Below are 21,161 nucleotides of genomic sequence, written 5' to 3' on the forward strand. Positions count from 1 at the left end.
GTTAATATGTACAGGGAACACTTACATGTACTAGATGGTATCCAGAGGATTAACAGCATGTATATATTATGGTAATAAAAACATAATCGATAATGTAATCCTGCGTCATCCTCTCTGTCAAATTTCCTTACACACATTAAAATTTCAGTAGGGCAACCTTGGCATGATGAATTCCGGTAACAGGCAATGCCTTAATTTGTTTATAAGTGAAACCATTAAGAAAAATCGTGGCTACAAATAATTTTTTGCGTAAAATAAAATATCAAAAACAAATAACATGTGAGATTCGGATGCAAATCAATATATGACCAAATTATTTGTATATACTTTATGATTTATATCTTAAGAGAGGAGAGGGTAATTGAAAATATGGTATTGTTTAAGTTTCTGTTGATAGGGAAATGTGAGACATTTATTCGATATCTGGCATCAGCTCTCCTGGTGAAAAAAGAAACAGATTACTTGTTCTATTGATTCATAGGGTTTGATTTTGTCATATTTTGTTTTGCAAAGAATATTCTTTTTTTTTTAAACTTTTGAGTTCGGTATATTAGTGTTATTGTATTTTATATTAAATCACAGATGAATATTTAAGGTGGCACCTAACACCTTCACCAAAATTGATTTGGATCGTTTAGTTTTCATAAAATTTTGAAAAAAAGTATTAACTTTGACCCTTTGACAAAAATATAAAAATTTCAAAATATTTGAACCAACCAATTTATCAGAAAAATTACACTTGTTATACAATAGTTTGACACACACTAATTGTAATCATTGAGAAATTTGAAACTAACTAGCTGATTTGTCTCCCTGTAGTGTTAGGTTCTACCTGAACAAAGTTTATTTTAGTGTTAAATTATACATCTTTACCAACAACATATTGCAGAATATCAAGACCATTCAGGTCATCGACTTTTCTCTTTGTATCATTATGTATGCTATTATGTTTGAAGGTTTGCTGACTTTTTGTTCTACTATTATAGTTTTTTGTGGATTAAAATGTATTTTCTTTTTCATTAAAAATTCTTTTGGTATTTTCTTCCTGATTAATTATCAAAAAAGATGTTATAACATTGTTGGTCGGAAACCCTAAAGCGATGTGCATTTGTCAGATTTTGTTAGCTTTATTCTTCAAAAAATAAGCTTGAATAGTATTTGATATTTAATGAGAACAATATTACGCAACATCGAGTACTTTTGTCACTGTTCTACTTTTCAATTACTTTATATAAAGTCAGTGTATGAAATTTCTGCAAGCGGTATATTCATACTGTTTGCTGTTAAGCTAAACATGTTTTATCATTAACTTGTAAAAGTAAGGTTGCATTCGTAATTAGTCATTAAGAATTATTGCAAAAGGTTTTGATTTCAATTAAGTTTTCGCCGACGTAGATTGTGAAATATGCACCAGTGATCTAAATTTAGAAACTAATAATGATAAGGCTAAAAGGATTTAGTTTGTGAAATAATAGGATAAACCCTGCATATAAAGTTTAATTGCATTGATTCTTAAGTGCATATTTCTCGATTTATTTGCGTTGTGCTGAATATCCACGCGTTGTTGAAAAGTAGTTTGTATCAGTTTCACAAATAATACACGATGGTCTTGAAGTATAGATTCTGGGTACTAATGCGTTTCTTGTCCAGATAACGTGTTATATTTTTGTTATATTTGTCTCTACGAATATTACTTTGACTTTTAAGTCTGTTTACTGTTGTTCCGTTGTTTTCCTCTCATAGTTGATTTGTTTCCCTCGATTTAGTGCGAGACCCGCATTTGTTTTAAATTCTCTCAATCGATGTATTGCCTTTATTCATAGTTTTTCATGGCCAGTAAACATCAGTTTCGTTAATACAAAATCTGATATATTTTTGTTCTTTCTAATTTGTCTTTAATGAGAATTTCACACATAAACCAGCTGAAGCAACATGTTTTATCACATGTTCATTGCCAGAATTATATAATTATCTCATTGAATATTCATTGCATTTTCCTTTTTTGGAAAGCATTTATGAACTGTATTATTAAGTTCAAACTTAATTGCTGTTTTTGCAGACAAATGGATGTGTTACCGTTAACTAATGCTTATTTTGTTGTATGTAATTTCGGTTCTCATTTAGATCATTTCAATCTTCTTATACATCGTTTCTATTAAATGTCGCAATTTAGATTTATCTGTCAATTTCCTATGGATTTTGTCAAATCTACATTGTACCATGATATTTACGCTTGCACAGATAAGTCGTTTAAATTACATTCATAACAGTAATGTTTTTTTTATAATTGTTAAGACCACTGACCGTAATGTGTCTAGACCATTTAGGTTGAAGACCAAAGTGCTGTAGGATAGGGATTTGGTAAGTGGTATGAAAGAGTAAAAATACTGACATATTTATTAAAGAATCAAAGAAACTAGAATTTTAAAGTAGTACAGATTTTCGCCTACATAAAGAGCGCTCGAATTATAACAGTTTGAAGACAATTTTGATGAAGGTGAAAAGCGTTGAAAACAATTAAATTAAAAAACTTAACAGTTCTCAATCGGGCTAAGGTCATTGCTTTTTTGTAGATAGAGAATTTATAACAACATATTACTTTTATTGTTGTTATTACACGATTAACACATTTATTCGCATGTGAGCTTAAGTTACAGGAATGAAATAACAAATACAAGCTTTAAGAATATCAACAATTCAAAATTGGATTTAAATTTAATCAAAGACGTACATATCTTCCCTTAAATAAAGTCGTAACTGCTTTTTTTTACTAGATCTTTTCAATTTCTTACCAGATGGCTAGTATTATTGGCAGATATGACAAAATGAAGTCTGCATATATCACTTCAAATGACTTATTGGTACCAGGGAGTATTTCGAAAGTCTCTTAACGACTATCATGTTTTCAAACTAAATAGTTTTACAAAGTCTGAGTAGCAATCTCTGATAAATCAAAATAAAATACACGTTAGTCCAACTTAGATATTTTCCTGAATTGTACTATGATTTGGCTGTTTATGATATAATAAAGGCAACATGAAATGTCTTAAACCGGTCCAATTTGATGTTTACAGTTTCTCATTTCTCGTTCGTATCTTGTAATGTCATCAAAGAAGAAAATCCACAAAATGTGTTCTATCCTTCCACGTGTACCTTATTTTCCTGATGTGTTCCTGCATCATTATGCCATACAATTATGAATACATCTCATTTTTATCGTTATCAGACGTCCATTTTTAGTATTTATCATCTTTTGAAGTAAGCACTTCCAAAATATTTATAAATAACTTCAGTTGTTTTACCAGCAATTTATCCTCCTAAACTTGTATTTTCAGAAACTTCTTGTCTTAAAAGATCTACATTGTAGTTGCAATATTTACACATGTAATTTGTCTTACTCAATTGGTGTTATCAGTAAGATTCTCTATTGCAGTTTGTTAGAAATTAACACTTTATAAACTGATCAATCTTTTTACTATTTAATATTTCTGAAAACAAATCACCAATACGACAGATAAATTGGATGTGTTTTTTTTCTTTAAAGTTTTCAATTAATGTTTTATCTAACTAGTTTAGATGAGTTGTTTGACCTTGTGGAAGTCTTACAATGATGGTTCACAATTTACAAATGCAGACGCGCAATTTGTAAAACACTTGTTGTGTTTTGTTTCTGTCTGGGTTTTTTTTTATTGTTATTTGGTAATTCAATTTTGCATCATTTTCGCAAAAACTATAGCAAAAATTGTTGAAAGGTTTCTTCTATAAAAAAAATTAAAGGTTACATTGATCAATAGATCTACTTTTCGGTTCACGTCTATTTGATAATTTGGTCAAACCTATCTGCTCGTTATGCTTTTGCCCATCGTAAATAGTGAAGAATGGCAAAATTTCACTGCCAATGCATCTACGGTGTAAAGATTTGTGATTTTGTTTTTGGTATTCCATTGTAACAATGGATTTTTCAAGATTTGTGTGTCTTTGTGTGATTGGTTAAGAGGACCCACATATTATTAAGATATTACGGGATTGTATTTATAATTGTAAAATGAATCAAGCAGACCTAAATGTTTGTTGTAACGATGTTAACATGAGGAATTTGGATGGTAAATTTGATAAGTTGGAAAGAAATTGAATATATCGATTCGTTATATTCATTACTTAACATGCCAATATCAACCTGGAACGCAATATCTATTTATTTTCAAAACATTATGGTTGTGAATTTTTTTGTGCAGATGTTTCGACATTTCATATCTTAAAAACAAAAGTTGACGGCATTCACACAGGGTATTTTAAACGACATAGACTAACTAAGCTTATTTTGAAACTTATATATTTTATTTCAGAGACAAAGCGTATTTCGGAATACCACCTACTATATAGCAAATACAAAAATACGATGTCCAACGCGTTTTAGAAAGCCACAAAGTCGAAGATTAAGAAAACTTGATTCCTTAATCCCGATAATTTAAGTTACAGATTTGATTAAACTGTTTCATTAACTATAAATAGAACAGATACCCTAAAATTAAAACAAAACTGAAAACTTGTATACCAAATTTATAAATTGGAAACAATTTAGCTTAATCGCAGTACAATTGATACAAATAGAAAAGTTAATGTATGTAAAAGGAAATATATACATAGCCTATATGTACTGAGAACAGAAATATATAATGCATTTATCACAAGAAAGATCTTTAGCATTTATGTTATCAGTGTTACAGTGTTAAACCATTGATATAAACAGTTTTCTAAAATATACCACTGTAAAACTTAAAATAACGAGACACTTGTTGAAAAAGATATCCAATTAAGGAGTTTGTACAGATAACTCTAAGAAAGCATTTGGTAACGCAATAATGTTCAATTTTAAATTAGCCTTTTGTAAAATATGTAATGAATACAAATGCGATAAAAAATAAACTGATCATAGAGCCTATACAGATGTACAGATTTTGCATCTGAAAAAGAATTAAAACTTTCTAAACTGGGATATAAAGTACATAGGCATTATGCAAGCAAACATATGTTTTTTTAATCGAAAAAAATATAATTTGCATAATTCAAAGTCAATTGGATGCAATTTACTGTTTCATATTACTCTTGATATGAATAACTTCTTGACAAAAATTTGTTTATGCATTTTAAGAAAAATTCAGCGAAAAAAGATAAGTGAAAATACTTTATATACTTTTCTATGTTACAGGTGTGTTCGATTCCATTTGTAAATATTTTAACTCATTGTATTTTAGTTTTTGTTGTTTCGTTGTTTTCCTCTTATAGTTAATGTTTTTCGGTTTTAGTTTGTAACCCGGATTTGGTTTTGTTTCAATCGATTTAATTAATTCGAACAGAAGTTTAATACTGCCTTTATTTAGAGTAAACTTTATATATTAAGGTACTTTTTGCAGAAAGGAAATTGTAATCGATATTTGAAATTATATATGTACATATGTGATGTATTATGTATATATGTAAATTTTCCTATATAGCATGCGTCATACAACTTTAGTTTTTAAAAAAATGGATTGTGTCTTTCACCTTTAAATGATTTTCTATGCAGATGATTGTAACATTTTTTTTTATATTAATCAAATTATATAATTTTAAAGTCTCAATTCTTTAAATCAACAAATCGTAGTCAGTAAACGGATATACTTAGAGCGACCCAATTATTAGAAATCGTTGAAAAAAACACCAAAAACACTATTCAGGAACATAGTAATTGCATTTGTATGAAGCGTGATATAACTAGTTTTAGTCGATTTACAAATTTTTGCTGTCGTTTATTCAAAACACTATTATTGCATAGTATGCGGGATAACTCAACAATAGTATTTCAATAAAAAATTGGATCTACCAAAGGCCATGAAACATGATTAGAATATGTTCCCTTTCCGTAGCATCTGATATGATACACAATTTTAGTTTAATTTCATGGAGCTGTGCGCGGCGGGTTTTCATTATCTCTTCAGAAATAATTTTTAATCGTTTATTTTATCAAAACAATCTCGAAAAAGCAGGTCACCAAACAAAGAACAACAAAAACAAATAAGTATTACCTATATTTTCGATTATTTAGGACAAAAGGCATTAATGTTCGTGTTTTTCAATTGGTGGTTTTCATTTTCTTTGGATCCTCCTTATCATTTTACTATCTATTATCATGCATCCTCGTAGTGTAAAGAAAAAATATGCATGGTGATCAACAACTAATTGATTGGTGAACTTTTAAAATCACATATGATTAAAGAGTTACTATTCTTCCAAGAGGAATTGCAGCGGCTGAAATCTACTGATGATACATAGTATTGGTGTTAATGATGATAATAAGATTAAACACATTGCAAAATTGCTATATTGCAGGGGTGATCTGGCTTATTATCATTATTATCTTAAAAGATGGTTTTAGGCAGGACTTTTATATACACGTTAGTATCCAAACACATAAACAATATAAAGAAATATTTTACGTCCACTATTCCTCAAATTTTACTTATTTAAAGTTATCCACTGGTTGGTACGTGCATGATCAACTGAACGCATATGAAATCACCCTCCGGTTTTTTTGTTGGTTCTTGCAGCTCAGCCTTATATTTTCTATGTTGTGTTTTGTATACTTTTGTCTTTTGTCACATTTACAGTTTACTTTCGACTATAGAGTTTTATAAGCACTTTTGGTATTTTCTATTCTATAATTGCTATTATGAATAAGGTTAGATAGTTTATTGATTGTTTATAAAAAGAGGTGTTACGATGTGGAACTTTTTTTACATTTAGAAAAAAAATATATAATTTTCATAAATCGGAGTTTAGATTCTTAGCAGGGAAAAGATAATAACCTTTATCAATATAGCTAGATAATTCAAGAAAAGAAATTCGATTGCAATTTTCATAAACAAAACGACGTTAAATAAAACAACGTAAATCCAAATGATGACGTATGCCAATATGTGATTAATGTTTTTAATTTGATAAACAACCTAGGCTTTATATATCTGAGTGGAATGGAAACGAGATTCAATATCAATGGAGATGTCACACTGAGAGATCATTCATCTTTGTCTTATTTAAAAGCTGTTAACAAGAGAAACTTGACGAGTTTATATTATTTTCGAAATTGGCTCTCTATCGTAAGGTGATTCACCGGTCAAATTATAACAAACATATATAATTCTAAATATGTCACAGAATTTGTAACGGGACAGCTGATCAAATCCCTCCACAAAATCCATACGTATACACTAGTAATGATCATTTTAAAGTCTAAATTGATACATAAAATCGAAATAGTTGTTCATATTTTTTGTAATGAAAAGAGAAGGTAAACGAAGTGCTAATATTGGCCCTAATTTTCTTTAAGTTTTTCAGGCCAAAAAAATTATAGAAAATAGAAATACTTGTGATAATACTATAAAGACAAAATATATTTTTCTGGCATTTTCCTTTACAATATATGAAGCTATAAAATTGAGAATGGAAATGGGGAATGTGTCAAACAGACAACAACCCGACCAAAGAAAAAACAACAGCAGAAGGTCACTAACAGGACTTCAATGTAGCGAGAAATTCCCGCACCCGGAGTCCTTCAGCTGGCCCCTAAACAAATATATACTAGTTTAGTGATAATGAACGACATACTAATTTCTAAATTGTACACAAGAAACCAAAATTAAAATAATACAAGACCAGTAAAGGCCAGAGGCTCCTGACTTGAGACAGGCGCAAAAAAGCGGCGGGGTTAAACATGTTTGTGAGATCTCAACCCTCCCCCTATACCTCTAGACAATGTAGAAAAGTAAACGCATAACAATACGAACATTAAAATTCAGTTCAAGAGAAGTCTGAGTCTGATGTCAGAAGATGTAACCAAAGAAATTAAACAAAATGACAATATTACATAAATAACAACAGACTACTAGCAGTGAACTGACATGCCAGCTCCAGACTTCAATAAAACTGAAAGATTATGATTTGATCATATGAACATCATGCACAATCCTTCCCGTTAGGGGTTTAGTATCATACCATCATAACATATATATATATATATATATATATATGAGAAGAACATAACTTGTGTCATGTCAACAACTGGTTTTTAAATAAATGTGTTTAGTTCCGATGCAAATACCCTATAAGCGAATCAATATTAACGCCAAAATATGCAATCTTTTATTACCTGACAACAGTATCGTAACTATATCCCTTCTTTATAAGTCTATTCAAAGGTTTTGTTAGTTTCTGAGGTGAATACTGACACCTTTGTGCTTTATAAAGAACATTGCCATAAAAAAATGGATGTGAAATACCTGAACGTATAAGAAGTCTGCATGTTGAGCTATATTTACGAATGATGTCCTTATACCGATGATAAAATTTAGTAAATGTTTTGACTAGTTTGTGATATCGAAAACCCTGGTGTAATAATTTTTCAGTAATCGGAAATTTATCTGGGTAAAATCTAAAACATTGATACATACGCGAGCGAATCGTACAAGTTGATATATATAAACACCGTAAGATGGTGACACGGGAACGTCACCATCTAAAAATTAATAATTAACGATAGGAAATGAAAAATCATCTCTTTTATCATACATTTTAGTATTCAGCTTTCCGTTAGTGATATATATATCAAGATCGAGGAAAGGGCAGTGGTCGTTGTTAGAATTAGCTTTATTTAAAGTAAGTTCAACAGGATAAATTTCTTTCCCTTAAGTAAATATAATTAGTATTGTAAGGTCAAATTTGGTACTATTTTCCTATAAATTTAATTGTTTTTGGCATAACTAACGTTGGCCGCCAACCACGATCCAAATATTTTTCATAGTGATTAATTGTATATCAAAATTGGAATCTTTTGTTTTAAATACAACACATTTTTGATCGTAGGTGGCGTCCAAGGTGTTTCTAAAGTTTTTAGGTCCGAAAATTGCACAAAATCACAAAATGTTCAAAATAAGCTCACTTTGGAGAATATAATGTACTTTTATGAGAAGAATTGATATATTCAACAATACGACTTTTGAAATAGATCCATTTACGAACCAAATCGTGACCTTTTGGGTGTTTTACGATAAAGTTGATATTTAAGGCCATTTTGTGCCATACGTGAACCTTCAGCTGTAGTTTGCTTGGATAACATCTTATAATATACTTATATAAGACAATGTTTTGTACTATTAGTTTTAACTAGTTAGTTTCGTATTCTCTTTCATTTCAGTAATGGCATAGTTTTCCTCGAAACATGCTTTTTTAGAATACATTTGTTTTGAATAAAGTTTGAAAACAAAATGATTTTAAAACTTGTCAACACAAAAATGGTCATATATTTTGCAAACTTATTATCAAAATATTCATGGTTTGATTTCAGCATTATTCCCAATAAATGTCTGATATAATACATGTGTAAGATTTAAACTGGTAATACATTCTGAAACAGTTTACTAAATGAGTTTAAATATCAATTTATAAAATAGCCACATCTAACGAATTACAAAAATGTAGCTTCCTTCGGAAAAGATGACTTTTACAAGTTTTTGCGGTCCTAAGCATGACCTGATTGGTTTTGTATTATTACGTATTCTTGGCTTTCAAATATGTTGAATCGAAGGAAAATTGTGTAGTATTAAACATCGGTTCTTCTGTAAATAAAAAATATTACGTGGTACCAAGCTAAGCTGAAATATATTTAACCCAATGATCAGTACTGGTGCAATTGTATGATTTATTGAAAACCAATTGTAATAAATTGTTCTGGAAACTGTTTATTGGTCATGCCTGGTCAAATGGCTGATTAGTGGGCTGGTATTTATTTATAGGTTAGACAATACTTGGTCATGTGTTATGAAGATTTAAGCCCAAGTGACCTTATAAAATTAGCCTTTCCCATTGTAATATTCAAACATTAAAAAGAGTGCACATTTTATAATGAATTAAAACATAGGTAATAATCATTTCAATGGATAGAATGAAATAGCACTGACGTTGTTTGTGAGGACCGAACGGATAAATTGTTTTTCTTCTGCTTCAGGTAAAATTTAATACTAATATATCTTGAGATTTTTTTATTTTAAAAGCAACACAATGTTATATAAATCACCTTTTTTGAAATTTGATTTTTGTTTATAAAGATAAACTCTGTATATTAAGCATTTAAATTTAGACCATTCAACGTTAAGTGCTTACTTTTTTTATTGATAACTTTATATGTATTGTTTCTCCGTAAAAAATCCTTTGCTCTATGTATCAGCAGCCTGAAATTGTTTTCTTGAAAGAAAAAAAAATATCCCTCAACTGCACGGTTTATAATGAATAAATATTATTTTACCCTACATCCTAACCCCCATTGTTTTTGTTTATTCTATATATGTGTACCATTAGAAAATTTATGAAAGTTTGCAGATTTCAAAATAATTTGTTTTAATCTTTGCTCTTTCATCTTTAATCAGTAAGCTCTTTTCCAAGGGAAAATGCCTCAGGTGATTGTACACTTCATAAGTGCAGTTATGAAGAGTTCACTTTCATAATTAACTGACAAGGAAAAGTCATTCATGTATAGCATTTCATAGTGCATGGAAAACCATGTACTATGAAAATTAGAGGGCAAAAAACTGACTTTTCATTGGACGAGAAGGGGTGAGTATGTTCTAAATACTAATACTACAGAATCTCAGAGAACTTGGGTTTGAGTTTTTATCATAATGTGTTGTATTCAAATGCTACAATCTTTACTACCCCTTATGCATTTTAAATACTTTTCAAGTTTAACAAATTTGAATAGAAATGTGTTTTGCATTCGCTGTATTCTTGAACCATTTATAAAATTTGCTACTGTATCCAGATTTATTCCTTTGTTAACTGTAAGTGCCTAAACGTTGGAAGTTGATTAAAACATGTAAAACTCACCAAAGTAATTATACTAGTCTGTTTACAGGTCGTTCTTATCTTGAGCTGTTACACCACTATAACATGTATTTTCACATTAAACTAATTAACTCAGTATTATTGCCCTCTCAAGTGAAGATCAAACACAACCCTCGACAATGCCTGACTTCTGGATAATGAATATAACGTCAAGGTAATAAAACCAATCCAAATACCGATTTCGTTTTCTTTTTTCAAGAAAAATTGGTCATTTCCTTACACTTTTATAATAGATTACTTTATTGGTAAGATTGCAAGTTAATTGGGCATACTCTAGACAACTATTTTCTTAAAACAGACTACCAAAAAACTGCTTCCATTCACAACCAGCAAAAACTTTGTTCGTAACAAGGTAAGACTCTAAGAAAAGACAAATAAACTTAACACCATTTTTTGTCTTTTCCTACTAGATTTTACTCCTTCTCAGAAGCGGAGAAGTGGAGAAGTGGCAAACTACAATTCACAAGTGTTTTACCAAGCTGCTGATCGCTGTAACTCCTACACCTCAGATAAATATGCTACCATGATACCATTAAGTTAGTTCTCATCATAGAAAAAAAGATATACTAGTCTGACGTTGTAGAGGAGACAATATGCTGTTTTTGTTTAGAATTTTGTGTTCTCAATAAATATAAACAATAAATCAGATTTTGAAATTTATTCATTAGCAACATTTGGACAACTTTGTTTCAGTTATACCTATGCCGTTTTTTTGACATTATCTGGACAAATTTCCTACTTACACTGAAGTTGCTAAAAAGTTCTACTTTCTTTAAATATATTGTCATGATTCATAATTCTCCTAATTCCAATATAATAATAATAAAAATAGTATACATATATATATAATAAATATAATCAACAACTAAATATTTGACACAACCTTATTCAAAATAGTTACACCATGTTTAAAGAATCCATTGAATATTCATAACTATATCAAATAACATCACATTTACATTGTACTTTGTAATATGCCATGGATTGATTGTTTATGTTATTAAGAAATGAACCATTGCAGACATTTGACTTCCTTAAAGTGAATACTGCAAACCAATTTATTTTCATGATTTTTGTGAGTAGAAAATTACGGCCAATATAAATTGTCGCGAATATGTAAAACTTAGATCTTTCCTTATTAAACTATATCCAGAAATTAAAAAATCGTGAAATAGTTTACAAAGGGTAAAATGCGAAATAAAGTATCCACGAAAATTAGTTGGTTTACAGTAGTTTGTTCAGTTTTAGGATCCTCGTATAATAGACTTTGACCAATAAAAACGTCTAAATATTGACCTTCAACATGCATTTTTTTTTATCTGAATCTTGGTATTTTAAGCTACAGAAAATAAGCTTGACAAAGCATGTCATTCAATCTATGGGAATATCAATTTATATAACATAATTGAGGGCTTGACCATGAAAGGTACTTTTATTACTCCATTTGAAAAGATCTTAATACAACATAAGCACTTTAATTCACAAGATTTTAGGTGAAAATCGCTTCAAAAAACGTCTAAATATATCATAAACTGAAAAAAGTGTAGATAAACATGATTTGTCAACATGGTCAATGGACAAATGAAAATGAAACAAAATTCTGTGGTCCTGTAAACTAGATAAATTATAGATTTCAATATACAATATTAAAGTTTATTTAAACAAAAAAATGGATTTCAATATATGCTATTAAAGTTAATATAAAAAACAATGCAGGTGAACATTCTGAATTTGAATCATTGTTGTGTTATCCTTGGAATATTCTTTTGTGGAATGTTTCATTATACTACCAACAAATTAGTTTAAGGTGGTACCCAACATCTTCACTAAAATTAATTGGTCTCTTTAATTTTCATAAAACTTTGACAAAGTATTTACTTTGACCCTTTGACAGAAAAATAAAAATTGCAAAAAATTTGAACCGACCATTTTATCAGAAAATTACACTGGTTACATAGCAGTTCGACAAACACTATTTTTGATCATTGAGAAGCTTAATATTCCCTTAAGGACGCAAGGTAATCAAAATGTTTAGCTGATTTTACAGAGTTCTCTCTCTGTAGTGTAAGGTACCATCTTAACCTGAATGCATTTCATATTCATTATAAAAACAAACCCAATGTAAATAAACAGAAACTTAACAAAATATGGATTTCACAAACAAAATCACAGATCTACACAATGAAAGTTTAGCAATTTTTTTAACTACAATGTTAGAATAATACATAATTAATAAAAGTCATCTTGCTGTGGAATATTCTTATTATTGGTATGAGATATGAGGAGACAAAAATAAATCTGTTACTTCATTTTACAGTATGCTTCCATTAGACAACTACATACATATATATATATATCAATGTTTTCCTTATATTTCTTTATAGCTATTCAAGAGACATTTCAACACATATGATACACTTATGTGTCAGTTTTTCAGTTATTTTATAAGCTTACTCTGTTATAGTTCAAAGTAATTGAAAACTGACAGTAGGTGTCCCACATATTCCAAAAGCATGGAATGTAGAGAATCTTTTCAATATATTTATTTTGCCATCTAATAAGGGACTTTCTGTTTTGAATTTTCCTCAGAGTTCAATATTTTTGTGATTTTACTTCATACAATATTTTTATGAATGGTAGTAAGATTTGATTTTGAGAATATTACGAGGTAGATCTCTAATCTATTTTCAAAATCAAATAATAAAAAAATAGTAATAAAAGACATGAAATTCAAAATGAAACCTTTCAGATGAGATTCAAAATAATGACTTTTGATTAGAAAATAACAAATGTGCTTAGAGACGACTTTTTTGTATACGTTTATACAGCTTTAAATAAACTAAATGCCATGTGCACCTTTTTTTCTTGGGGGAATGGGAGCGTTACTGCAAGATTGACTTCATGATTTAAATAAAAAAGAATTTAAAACAAATTAAATGAATATATAAAAGTAATATGTAGGTGGGGAATAAATACAGAGGTAATAAGGAATGATATAATGGAATGTAATGCTCCTGGTCGTCAGGATTCACAGTCAAATATGTAAAAAGTAAAGTAAACAGTAATGAGTACATATTTATCAAAACACAAATTATTGCCATACCATGTACATTGATCCTTAAAACACTTGAAAACAATATTTATTATCATGATAAATATTGATAAAAAAAACAAGAAAATTTAGATTTAACCCATGATGAAAAAAAAAACCAAAAACTTTGGAATAAAATGGAAGGAATGTTATATTTTTTTAAAATGTGTAAATTTGTAGTGTAATGGAAAAAATATATATTAAATATACAGAGAAATATAGAAGGAGGGAATGACTATTAATTCACACAAATGCAAAACTAGAAGTATTATATGAAAATGACACCATTCTTGTTTACTCTATCTTGACTAAACAAACCTGAGGTAAAAATTGTTAAAATGGAATAAAAACCACTCACAAATACCATTGTGACAAGACTTTTCACCTCAGTTATAAATATTAATCAAGATTCAAGGGAAGAAACTCTACAAATGTCAGGGACTATTTTTAGTACAAAATAGTCATACATTACATTTCTAACTTCTAATACAAGAAATCAATCCACAGAAGAGGTTATTGAATAGGTCAATATGGAAATCCTGTTATAAAAATAAATGAAGTTTGATCCAACAAAATACCATTTCATTGTAATGAAAAGTTTCCAACCTCAACATCTGCCAATTAAAACCTAGACAAAATATTTTGTCGTTGTAGAAAATGACAAAATCGTCCAATACATTTTTCCTTTCCAGAGAACTATAAGTGATCATATGAAAGTCGTTTTGAAAAATAAATGTATATTTGACACAACAGTTCAAATTAGACCAACTAGGCACTTTTAATACCTCCTATACACCAACAGAAAAACTAATCTTTATACTACATTTGTAACTTCAAATGAATAAGTAAAAATCTACTACTGTGGATTCATTATTATTCGTTGGTTACCAATTTTCGTGGGGTTCGTTGATAAAGGTGAACCACGAATTTAAATGTTCAACGAATAACATATATTCAATAGCTTTGTATACAGAGATTGGCAAAACCACGAAATCAAATATCCACGAAAATGCAAGTTTTCAGCAATCCACGAAAATTGATACCCACGAAAATAAATGAATCCACAGTATTCTAAATATCATAGTTAAGGTTTGAACATTTGACTAAAGCTACAAAATGTAATATGTATTTCATTCTTATCTTGGCAGCATAAATTATAAAAAAAAAGAAAAATACATAAAAAGAGAAATATCTACAAAATAATTCTCAAAATAAAATGCAAAAAAGAAATTTAAGATCATAAACCTGCTAATATTTTAATAAATAAGTTTATAAAATACAGGTTTACATTTATCAACATTTCATGAATTTGGAAAAAATACAAGGTTCTGTTTATCATCAATTAAACTGTTTGTAGTCTTTGGTAATAAATTAGGGATAATCCATTAAAACGAATACCAACGGTTAGAGAGGGAAGTGGCCAGCCTTATGTTCAACACAGAATTAGTCACATATATAACAATTAATTTTTGGACATGTGTCAAAGGGTACTTTTTGTGAGATCAACTATTTACTAAAAGAAAGTATACTGTTGTGGAATAGTCCTTGTATTTCTAATCATTAAAACAACTATAAATTCTATATCAATAATAAATGTACTGTAAGTACTGAAATTAATGCATGCAATTATTATTCTGATTTTCTCATTTTAGTCTAAAGTGCAATTTCAGTTTTTGCGAAATTGAGAAAAATCCTGTATAATTGATATATGTACAAAATTTCAACAAAAAAATCATTGCGATTAAAACCCTCTCGCTTTAATTTTATGCTATAATTTCTGAATTTACAGTAATTAAATCTGAAACAATAACTTTTTAAGACAAACACATTTATTGCATTTCCCTATTCATACAATTATTAGGCAAGTATATATATACAATGTAAAGCACCTATTATGTTTAAATTTCTCTTTGGAGACGAATCATAACAAGTGATAATATCAAGAGTCATTAGACCATGAAAAAAAATATTCCAAGATTACCACAAAATCTTTGATTACATACAATAATCTTCTAATATTGCTAGCAAATATAACCAACTCAACAAAGTATGGTTGGGCAAATAAATCTAATATCAGTTCAAAATTCAAAAGCAAATTCTCAATCTAAACTTGATTCTTAAAAGATCATGTTAAGCGCCACTTTTAACACGCTTGTATTTCAAACCTTTCATATTTTACAAATAAAACTTATTTGTACTATTTTTGCACAATGCACAGTTTGGCAGCATCCTTTTAAATATCAGATTAACATTTATCTTATTTTCAAATTTAACTGGAAAAAAATATTTTCCTTGGGGACACTGTACTAAACATGCTCTCATTGGCACTCACACCACATCTTCCTATATCTATTCAGAATTTATAACAAAAAGGTGAATTTTCCCCCTATAATTAAGTGAAATATTAAAAAAGTTAACTAATTTTCATCATAAAAAAATTATTTAGCAACAAGATCTTATTCCAAATTTTAAAAAAAATGTCAACCTTCATAATGTATAAATGAAATGACAATAGCAGGCATTTTAAAATACCCTGCAATCAATATAAAAATAAAATTTTAAACAATCTATCTTAATGCCTCTTTGCACCAATGAATAAAACAGTATCATGAGCATTAGTTAGCAGTCATTGACAATCTAATTTATTTAAATCTAACGGCTAACTTCCACAACAGCCTCCAGATTTTCTTTCTTGTAAAACATATTCAGCAACATTAAATTTTGGGTCGGCAGGTTTTCTAGTCTTTTTCATTTTCAGATCTCTAAAAAATAATGAAAACAACATGTTATCAATTTAATGCATCCAGAGCTCTTTTCTGGATTTACCTTCATCCGGAAAGCTAAAAGCTGAATGTTTGAAAGCCAATGATATTTAAGAATAAAACAGTTGAAATATTTTTAGCAAAAAGTTTCTAAAACTAGAATGTGTTCCTGTACACGGATGCCCCATCCGCACTATCATTTCCTATGTTCAGTGGATTGTGAAAATGGGGGCGGAAATCTCTAATTTGGCATTAAAATTAGAAAATTCATATCATAGAGAACATGTGTTCTAAGTTTTAAGTTTATTAAACTTCAACTTCATCAAACACTACCTCAACCATAAACTTTAACCTGTAGCGGGAAAGAACAAACGGACGGACGCACAGACTAGAAAAACAAAATGTCCATCTTAGGTTAACTTGCATATGAAGGGGTTGAAACCTCAATTTCTTTATTATTTCATAATTCAATAAGGAAAACAATATGGTGACCAATAGTTGTTAATTTGTTATTTGGTCTCTTGTGGAGAGTTTTCTCGTTGGCAATCATACCACATCTTTTTTTTTAGAAATAGGGCAAGAACAAAACATAAATATATAAAATATCCTGCAAATGGTGAATAAACTAAATAAAAAAATGCCCTCAGACAAACAGACACCCTACATTACTAAGATTTTTACTACCACACTTATACTAGAACATATGATGTATATAAGGATAATTATAGAAAGTGTGTTCTTTTAATGCTCAACCAACCATTTTGTTTCTTCTCCTTTAAATTTCACATTCATGGATCAAAGTAAACATAAATAAATACCACTACTTAATTATTTGACTTACTTGGCAACAGCCATAAAAGCCAGATCTACATTCATTCCAGTCTTGGCACTAGTTTCCATAAATGCTACATTATATTCCTGAAAGATAAAAAAAACCGATTGAGTTATCTCCCTTTAACCATATAACTATATATAGAACCCCAAATGCATTACTTTAAACTATGTTTAAAAAATTAATCATGATTAAATGATAATGAAATCCGGCCTTTAATCTTGAGGGATTTGGCAAGATATCTTGCAACCTATCCTCTCAATCAATAGTGAAATTAAAAAAAAGTGGAAGGACAGAATTTGATCCGTTTACTTTTCTCAAAAGTATTTGATGCCATGACAATGGAATGTAGAATCCCTTTGTCTTGCTTTTGCAACAAAATTCATAGGCTCAGCAAAAATTATATTGCACCTGTGAATAAGTAGAAATGAAATATTAAAAATAATTTTTTTTCTGTAATGCATGTACTACCTTTGCTAATTTTTCTCCATCTTCTGTTCGAATCATTCGTTCCCCTGCCATATCGGCTTTATTTCCTAGTAACATTATAACTACATCTTCCTGAGCATATTCATTTATCTCTCCCAGCCATGCCTGAAAAGAGGAAAACTCAATTGGCAAATGTAGAAGTGATTTTGTTTTCATTTTCTTTCATTTTAATTATAAATAATTAAATGGTTAATGGAATCCTCAAAAAAGCTAAAGATATTGAGTAATTTACTTAGTTTTATAAAAAGTACAGCAACCTAAAAATCAAAATAAAGAAATAAATCTTGCCAAATTAATTACCAATTCAAAGAGTACACCGATTTTTCTCTTTGATTTGTGATCAATTTATCTTGGTCCTACTCTTGGGAAATTGCTATCAACTTGAAGATAAGATTGAAGAAATTTATATTGTTCTAATTGCAAAGGAAATTAAACCTTTCCCAAATGACTGATTGTTTTTTTCAGGATAAACTTAAAATTCCCACTGGATGAACTACACAGACACATACTTATGCAAAGGATCATTATTTAAGTTATTTTTAAAATAGGCTGAGAACACCAACTGATTCTGGGAAAAGGTTTTATACCCTGATTTTCATTTTTTTACTGAAATTAAGCTCAACAAGATATCTTCTACATTATGTAAAATACAAGATGTTTATGTCTGTAACCTGGGGAAACTATTACAACAATACTAACTTCATAAAATTCAATGTGTTTTTTTTAAGCAACGCAGCATAAACAAAATTTATTCAAAGATTTCAACTTCAATTTTGTTATGCAATATATACTGCATACGCCATATATGCAGAATATTTAATTTAGAATTTTCATTTGGTTCATGTTTTTCAATTAAATAAATTAATCAAAAATCATATCAATTCTGTTGACTCATAAATCCAACTTATTGAATTAAAAATATTTTTTTGTTGTAAAAATCATCTAATTTGAATAAACAACTAATTATTACAATGGTCTGTTTGTGCAACAGATAGAGATAAGTTAATCTGATGTGCAAATATGCAATGAAACTATGATGGGATGTAAACATGCTTTAATGCAGATACAGTGTGTTGTCTTTATCAATCTAAAACCTGTATGGAAATTTCAATGTCTGTAGGATGAGAGATGCATCACAGTAATTAAGTCCTGATTTCATTAGAATCTCTCAATAAAATAACTTATTCAATTTGAATGAAACAATATGAGGCATTTACATTCATAAACAACAGAACAGCACAATTGAGCCTACGCAACTTAAAATCTATTTACAACTTTTGGAGACTATGAGAGATAAAGAGCTTAACATCTTGCACAGACACAATAAATGTTTATTGTTGAATTAAGACGATTTTTTTTTTATTCTTTAGTCTATCTTTTGATTAATTCCATATTGATTCACATACAATATCATCTTTTATTATTTTAACAGACAGTTTTTTTGTCTCAATGGCACTCATACTGCTTCTTCTTACATTTGTCTATAGTACAAGTTACATAATGCAACCTAAAACAAATGAATAATTTTAAATGGCAAGCTGTTAATCTTTAAGTTTTGAGACAATTCATCTACAAAATTCATTAGTAATAATAAAAAAATGGCATCAAAATCATGATTTGAGACAGATAAATTAACAACAAAGTTATATAGTTCAGCAGATATGCCATACTTTTTATTGTATGTTTAAAGTACAGCAGTTGTAAAAGTTAAAACAAAATATGCCTATATGGCTATAGAGTATAACTTATAAGCAAACTATCCTATAGTTAACAAGACACATATACATAAATGGCAATTCTCTTGTTCTATATTCAATTAAGCCAATTAAAAACTTTTCCCAGACAATAACAGGAGACAATTCATAGTGTTTATAGAGTTTTAATCCACTTCATAGTCCTCCCACAAATTGGCCACAATGCACCTGTATTAGGCCTGGAAACAACAGTGCACTAGCTACTGACGGGCGTATGACATTTGCGCCGATTTTGAAAATTTGCATTCTTTCATTTGCGCCGATTTCATTTTGACATTTGCGCTGATTTTATATTTTCTACTAATTGGATTTACAGGTAAGTTACAGGTAAGTTTATACTTTTACATCTACTTTACCTTGAAGGTATATTGGTAAAATCTGGTTATAAACGTTGTTCACTTATGGTTTTAAGTTAGTTTTATTTCATATTGTTCTGGGACATCGTGTCCGAAGAACTTTTACCAATTATATACGTTACACGGCTGTAAGAATGGCAATTATGTTCCTCTTATGTATGCCCTCTTGCCATCAAAAGATGAAGAGTGTTACGAAATCATGTGAAAAATGATTTGTGATCTATGCAGTCAAAAGCAACTTTCCTTTGTGCCTAATGTTATACATATAGATTTCGAACAAGCTGCTTTCCCACAATGTAAAATAGATTGCTGCCGTTTCCATCTTGCTCAGAGTTGGTGGAGGAAAATCCAGACTGTTGGGCTAAGTACCGATTACAAAGACAAATCCACTGAGATAGGTAAATGGATATCCCAATTTTTCGGGTTACCATTCCTTCCCCCAAATGAAGTTGAGGACTGCTTCACGTTTGACATTATGTCCGATGCTCCTTCTGATGACAAATGCCATACATTCTTAGACTACGTACGAAGTACATATATATGCACAACGTCACGCTATCCACCTCAATTCTGGGCAGCTGCACCCGTTGAGAACTACAAGAGGACGAATAACGGTCCAGAATCTTTTCATTCTCATTACAACGAGCAATTTTATTCTCACCATCCTAACATATATGTTTTTAAGGATGTTATCAAGAAAATCCAGGCCGTAACATATGTAAAAATGCGAACTCTAGACATGCCAGCATCTGTACGCAAGCCAGACAAAGAAAAGATGGACTTTGTTATCGACAAGTATGCCAAATACAGAAATGACGAAATAACAAGAAAGGAATACATAAGATGTAATGCCTACAAATACTCTGCAAGAACAGACTTATAATTTTAATGTTTATTTCCACCTCCCCGTGGTGAGCAGGGGACAACAGTTGTATACATGTTATG

The 21,161-nt window shown here is 29.5% G+C and overlaps 1 protein-coding gene across 3 annotated transcripts in view; it reads right to left on the reverse strand.

The window, feature by feature from the left end:
- Positions 1–16,154: 16,154 nt before the first annotated feature.
- Positions 16,155–21,161, reverse strand: part of LOC134724792 (ras-related protein Rab-26-like) — a 35,501-nt gene continuing 30,494 nt past the window's right edge. For all 3 annotated transcript variants that reach the window (XM_063588041.1, XM_063588040.1, XM_063588039.1), the window contains exons 6-8: positions 18,089–18,211; positions 17,627–17,703; positions 16,155–16,785 (exon numbers count right to left, since the gene is read on the reverse strand). In XM_063588041.1, the coding sequence (XP_063444111.1) occupies positions 16,683–16,785; positions 17,627–17,703; positions 18,089–18,211 (303 nt within the window). In that variant the 3' untranslated portion in view covers positions 16,155–16,682. The remainder of the gene's footprint in view (positions 16,786–17,626; positions 17,704–18,088; positions 18,212–21,161) is intronic.

This window comes from Mytilus trossulus, chromosome 7, assembly GCF_036588685.1.
Source record: "Mytilus trossulus isolate FHL-02 chromosome 7, PNRI_Mtr1.1.1.hap1, whole genome shotgun sequence".
Classification (NCBI taxonomy): domain Eukaryota; kingdom Metazoa; phylum Mollusca; class Bivalvia; order Mytilida; family Mytilidae; genus Mytilus; species Mytilus trossulus.